Source organism: Oreochromis aureus, linkage group 3 (assembly GCF_013358895.1).
Source record: "Oreochromis aureus strain Israel breed Guangdong linkage group 3, ZZ_aureus, whole genome shotgun sequence".
NCBI lineage: Eukaryota > Metazoa > Chordata > Actinopteri > Cichliformes > Cichlidae > Oreochromis > Oreochromis aureus.
Window position 1 is genome coordinate 54,203,793 of NC_052944.1, and position 6,000 is coordinate 54,209,792.

General features: G+C 35.9%; 1 protein-coding gene across 1 annotated transcript; it reads left to right on the plus strand.

Moving 5' to 3' along the window:
* The first annotated feature begins 13 nt into the window (after positions 1-13).
* LOC120435556 (low affinity immunoglobulin gamma Fc region receptor II-like) lies at positions 14-5,342 on the plus strand. Its single transcript, XM_039605340.1, has 8 exons — positions 14-48; positions 1,480-1,524; positions 1,787-2,047; positions 2,756-3,001; positions 3,181-3,318; positions 3,685-3,750; positions 3,867-3,916; positions 5,130-5,342. Exons 1-8 carry the CDS (start codon positions 18-20, stop codon positions 5,133-5,135), a joined length of 843 nt encoding a protein of 280 aa, XP_039461274.1. The 5' UTR covers positions 14-17; the 3' UTR covers positions 5,136-5,342.
* The last annotated feature ends 658 nt before the right edge of the window (positions 5,343-6,000 follow it).

The following is a 6,000-nucleotide window of genomic DNA, read 5'->3' on the forward strand; positions in this document are numbered from 1 at the left end:
GTCTGCAGCAACACATCATGGAGATCACAGCTCTCTGCATCAGACTGTGTGAGTACTGTCTCCATTTATACATCTAAACTGTAAAGATTTTGTTGAAGTTTTTGTTGCTGTTAAAATGCTGTGACTCTTTTACCAACTAAACTGTGTGTGTTTTTTAACGTTTCGATTACTCATTGTTTTTAGTCTGAAAACCAACACACACAAACAGCATCACAACAATCATCTATGAAAAAATTGCAATCAGATAAAATTCACGCTAATAACAACTGCTGTCTTCACGCTCTTGCTCTGTGTGATCACAGACACCATGTTTGCTGCAAATGAACTTAAAAGGGTGTGATTTACACACTCTGCTGCCATTTCCCTTTTTCCATTAGACAACAGAACAAGTTTGAATAAAAGACTTTAATAATGGCCAATAAATATCAAGTATTTCTTAACATAATTATTTTAATCATCTGACACAAATCACAATAAACCCATATTTTAAAAGTTGCAGTGACAGCATCAGGCACGTGTTCACCTGTTAACCTTTTTGTCCCTTAAAAAAAATAAATGTTGCAGTGTTTCCTGTTGCACTGCAGGTAGCACAATTAGACTGCAATGAACACATGTGGTCATCAGTTCAAAGGGACTCACAGTGGTGTTTCTGTGTAGCTTATCTGTGTATCTTATCTGTGTATCCAATTTAAATAAAAGCTTAGAGATGACGTCTTATTTCATAGTATAATCTTCAAATGCTTAATCCAAAGCACACTGTCTGTTGATTGACCCACTAATTATATTCACTGTATTCACTCGTTACGTCTTTAGGGATTTGTTAGCTTAGCTCATAGCCAACCTGCTAGCAGCATGTCCCTTAGAGTCAAGCAATCTTTTCGAATAATGAATCTGCAAGATTTGTAAAAAAAGCACTCACTGGAAAACTAAATATTACAAGGTGAACACTGACTGATTGATAGTCATTATCGTCTTAACCACATGATAAAAATCACATTAAATTCATATTTTTAAGGTTTTAGTGGGAGTATCAGGCACATGTACACAATGTAAAACAGCATGTAGGCTTTTTGTGCCTGAAGTACAAAAAAATGTTTCATGATGCTCTGCAGTTGGCAGAATTGAGCAGGAATGAATACATGCTGTCATTACTGTAAACTAAAAACTAAATACTTACAATACACTTACTGGCCTGTTTATACAGTGTTCATAGCCAGTTGGACACAATTTTCCCTCCAGAACTAGTTTAGTTCTTCATTGCATAGACTCAACAAGGTGCTGGAAACATTCCACTGAAATGAAATTTTGATCTATATTGAGATGATGGCATCACACCTGCTGCACATTTGTTGAGGTTTCAGACTACTTTCAGACTAATTTTTTTTTTGTGGAGCTGTTATTAGATGTAATAATCCCTTTGCCAGCAAATGTAAGAATAAACTAAATTTTTTGTAATCTTGCTCTTTTTTGTCTCTTCAGTGATGACTCTTGTAATCCTGCTGTGCACACATGATCAGAAAGTTAGTGAGTATCAAAAATTTGCTCATTGTTAAGGTTTTCTGTTTTGTCTGTTTGGTGAACCAAATGTATAAAAGTAGAAAAAAAGACTGTTTTGTTATGATAGTGAACTGTTTCCTCAGGTACATGTGAGGAGCTGTGATGCAGTTTTTCGATTATTTTGCTTCCATTTCCTGAAATGTTGTTTTTTTTTTCATTGTTTAGATAAAGTTCATCAGTTTTAGTAGTAAAAGTCTAAACTGAGTCTCTTCCTTTCTTCTTTTCTCAGATGCAGTGTCCTTTCGAATCAGTCCAAACAGATTGCAGTTCTTTGAATATGAAAAAGTAACATTTTACTGTGAGGGGGTTGTTTATTGTCAAGTTGTGCATGAAGTCAAAGGGAAAATAAAATCATGTAACCGCACTAACAAGAGAACACCAACAGGATCATCCTGCACCATTTCAAATGTTTATCTAGAGGACAGTGGAGAGTACTGGTATGAGACTGAAGGAGGAACGAGAAGCAACATTATCAACATCACTGTCACTGGTATGTTTACAACAAATTAATGTTGCGTGTATGGTGTTGCAGCACCTGTGGACACCTATATATGTGTCCTATTAACAGGAAAGGAAAGATTAGACGGGGATGAGGAAATGTAATAAGTACAATGTTGATATGTGCACTGAATGTGAGTAAACACTTTATGGCAGATTACAAGCAACGAAAACAATACCTGATAAATGTGGAGTCTGCTAGTAACATTAAGAATGTTGGAGATGAGTGATCCAAACTAACATGCAATAACAAAAAGCTAAAGTCATGACCAAACATTTATGAAAAACTCATTTACAACAATAAACTAGGTTGTGTCCTTCCAGTTTCCGATCCAAATTGACTAAGCTACACAAAATACCAGGCCTCTTTAATTTTATATTTCGGACACAGTTCTAACCTATAAACAGGAAAGGGATGATTGGACAGGGAGACGTGGCTTGTTGTTCTCGATTACTCTGCTATTATGAGAAAACAGTGGGGAGCATCTGCTTCGGCAGCCACAGCGTCCCTGACTGGATGCCAGGTCTCTAGGCGAAATTAGTTGATTGAGGGCATTTTCAAATGAAAATATCACTTACATTAAAAAGAAAATAACCAAAATTTAACTGAATTCACATAAATGTGATGACACGTTAGTGTTCTTGTCATACATTTTAAATGATTTTAATATCACATTGATCAAACACTTGTGTTATACAGCTGGTTCTGTGATTCTGGAGAGTCCTGCCATTCCTGTAATAGAGGAAGGAAATGTGACTCTATGCTGCAGAAACAAGGTGGCTTCTTCCAACTTCATGGCTGAGTTCTATAAATATGGCCGTCACATCCATAGCAGCTCCACTGGAAACATGACCATCCACAGAGTTTCCAAGTCTGATGAAGGACTTTACAAGTGCAGCATTTCAGGAGGTGGAGAATCACCAGAGAGCTGGCTCAGTGTCAGAGGTGATTTGCAGCTTTTATATTGTCTAATATAATCAAATGAACATGTTTACAAAAAGTGTTTTTACAAGCTCTTAATGACAGATGTGTAACATTTAAAAAACTGTCTTAGTATAAATGAGTTTGAATTAACATTTTGATATTGTATCTACAAGTTACAAGTTTAACTTTTTAACATTTAGCAAGTAATCCAGACAGCTACAAAGATACAACACTTGTCTCCTCTGGTGCCACACCTTGGATCATTGCTATTACTGTATTCAGTGCGTTGTTGGTGTTGGCAGGACTGTATCACTTTGGCAAATGTTGCTGGGACAGAGGTAAAGAAAACTTTAATCATAATTGTGTGTTCATTGTTTTTGCTTTGTTTCACATTTACAACATGATCTGTTAAATTCACTGTATGGTTATATAACTGTAGAAACCTGAAATTACTGCTACTGAACTATTTCTAATGGGAAAATGGGAAATGTGCCTATTAAATTATTTGGTGCATAATATTTGAAAAATGTCAGTTAGATGGATTTTATAGGAGTAACCCTTCTTTCTGTATCTAACTCTGAATTCAGATTTTCCCAAAAATTCAGATGAATTTTAATGAATACAGTAAAGAGCAAACAATGATTACTATCACTGATGTTTCTGTGATTTTCTGTCCCTTTACTTCTACTGTATCACTCCATCAGCTGAATTTGGATTATCCTCTAGAGTCATTCCAAATAGCTTTGGCCTCAGTGAAACTCAAACTCAAGGTGAGACTTTTTAATGGTGATTTGTTAAGTGATCTGTGATAATCTAAGAGAAATGGTTTTTATTATGAGAAAATTATAGTTACCAACACATTTAATTAATTTAATGTCTTCAGCAGGTATAAACCAACTTATAGCAGACGATCCCTTCTATTCTACAATACAGCAGGTAAGACTCGGGGCAATGATGGCTATCGTGGTGGGAAATTTCTTTTCTTATGTATTGATTATCTTCTCATCACCTTAGTAATAGTAATATAATTTTCACTTAGTTATATGCATGTACGATAGCACCACAAATGAGAGTGGGAGTGCCGGAGTGTGTTTCTCTGTGCTGCAGCACCTAATTAAACCACTTCAAATAATGCTCAGCGGGTGTTTGCAGTTTATTTAAAACTTCCATGACACTTACAGTATGTGCTGGAAAAAGATATTATACAATTTGCATTACAAATTAAAGAAACCTCAGGAAAATAAATGAAAGCAAATGAAATACATATATTTTATTTATGTATTGTATATATGTAAAATATGGGATGGATTTTATAGACCTACATGCTATTTCATGTATAAAATACTACTGCCATGATATATATTTATTAAACTGCCCTTGTTTTTTTTTTTTTTTTTCTGTGCTGTCTAGTTTTGGAGTTTCTCTGTATCTGTCATGGTCTTGGGTCTGGTGTCCCAGTGTTTATGTTTTTGATTATCAATATTCTATGATGTACTGGTTTTTCATGGTTTAGTCTTTTGAATTTCTAGCTCCCTTAATTATTCTGTAGGATTTTGTTAATTTCTAGTCTTTAGTTTTTGTTACTGTGCCTCCCTTGTGGTCCTTGTGACACGTCTAGACATCCTGGTTTCTATGTTCATGTAATTTCCTGTTTACTTTGACTGTCCTGTGTCCTGTGTTAGAGTATACTGTTTTGCTTCCTCCCTGTCTCATGTGTGTGATTAGTCTCAGCTGTGTTTCCCTCCTCATTCCCTCATTCCCCCTTTATGTATTTAGTCCTCTGTCATTCTGTGTTCCTGTCTTCTGCTTCTCTCCTTTGTTTTCAGGTTATGTTTTGTTAGTTCCCTTGCTGCTTTTTTTTTTTGGGTTGTTAAATACAAATGAAGTTCAAATGCTAGCATAAGTGCCTGTCTGTCTTTTGTCTGCTTTGTTTCTTGTAATTGTATAAATATCATTACATGCGAAAGGTAAATGTAGTAGTTCCTTCAAATTTACCCTAGAAGTAAGTCAAAAAACAGAAATTAAAATAATTAAATACTTTGTACCTCAAAACCCACACCTACAAATGTCTGCCAAAGGTTCTTGATATCACATTACAATATGAAATGGAAAGATGATCTTTAATTTCAATCAATTTAATTTTTTGTAGATATGATCAACCATTATGTTTTCCACGGCCAAAGAAAATGACTTCTACTTCTGCCACATGAGGGCCAGTCTGTTCTAAGGAGGTATATATGAAGAGCCCTCCTACATGTTCCCCTTTGAGACCTTGAATACCAGCCTGAGGGTTTAGCTGAATAAACCTCTTAATCCAAGGACTGCTCTGGGAAACTGGCACTGTACCAGGCTCCATTAAAGTATAAACTCATGGAAACCTTTTTTTATAATTGCATAAAGACATTTGTACTTAACGTGATGGAACAGGAATGTCTAAATGCTGCCTGCAAAGCTAAAACTGCTTTCAGTGACTGGGCCAATACTTAATTTGCTCCTCTGAAATAGAGAAGACCAAATTTCAATATGTGATAATTCATTTAAATGAGCCGCACTTGTTTACAAAAGACTGTAAATATTTTGTTGAAATGTGTTATGTGAAATTCTCATGGTTCTGGGTCACCTGACCCAGCGTTTTGTGTTTATCATCTTATGTTCTAGTTTATTCTGATTTTGTATTCTGGGCAAGAGTTCGGGTTTTGTTTCTCTGGGTGACGTCTAGTGTTTCTGGCTCTAGGTTCATGCTTTCCGGTTTGCTTCCTCCCAGTCTAGTCTAATTAGGTTCAGCTGTGTCTTCCTCCTGTGTGCTATTTCCTCGTTACCTCGTGTATGTATATATCGTGTGTGGTTATATCATGAACCGCAGTTCATGCACACAAGCGGGATCCCAAAAGCAGACTCAATACTCTTAATGGGAGCAAGTACAGATTTTATTGTTTTAACAAAAGGTGACCCAGAACAACCAAGGAAGCAAAACCGCGGAACTGAAGGAAACTGGGAAGACAAATTACACATGGAAGCCA

Bases quoted from the DNA above. Each gene is read 5' to 3' on its own strand.
- LOC120435556 (XM_039605340.1), top strand. From the start codon at position 18: ATGGAGATCACAGCTCTCTGCATCAGACTGT. The intron at 49-1,479 runs GTGAGTACTGTC...TTGTCTCTTCAG, and splicing joins AGCTCTCTGCATCAGACTGT to TGATGACTCTTGTAATCCTG. The intron at 3,751-3,866 runs GTGAGACTTTTT...TGTCTTCAGCAG, and splicing joins CAGTGAAACTCAAACTCAAG to GTATAAACCAACTTATAGCA.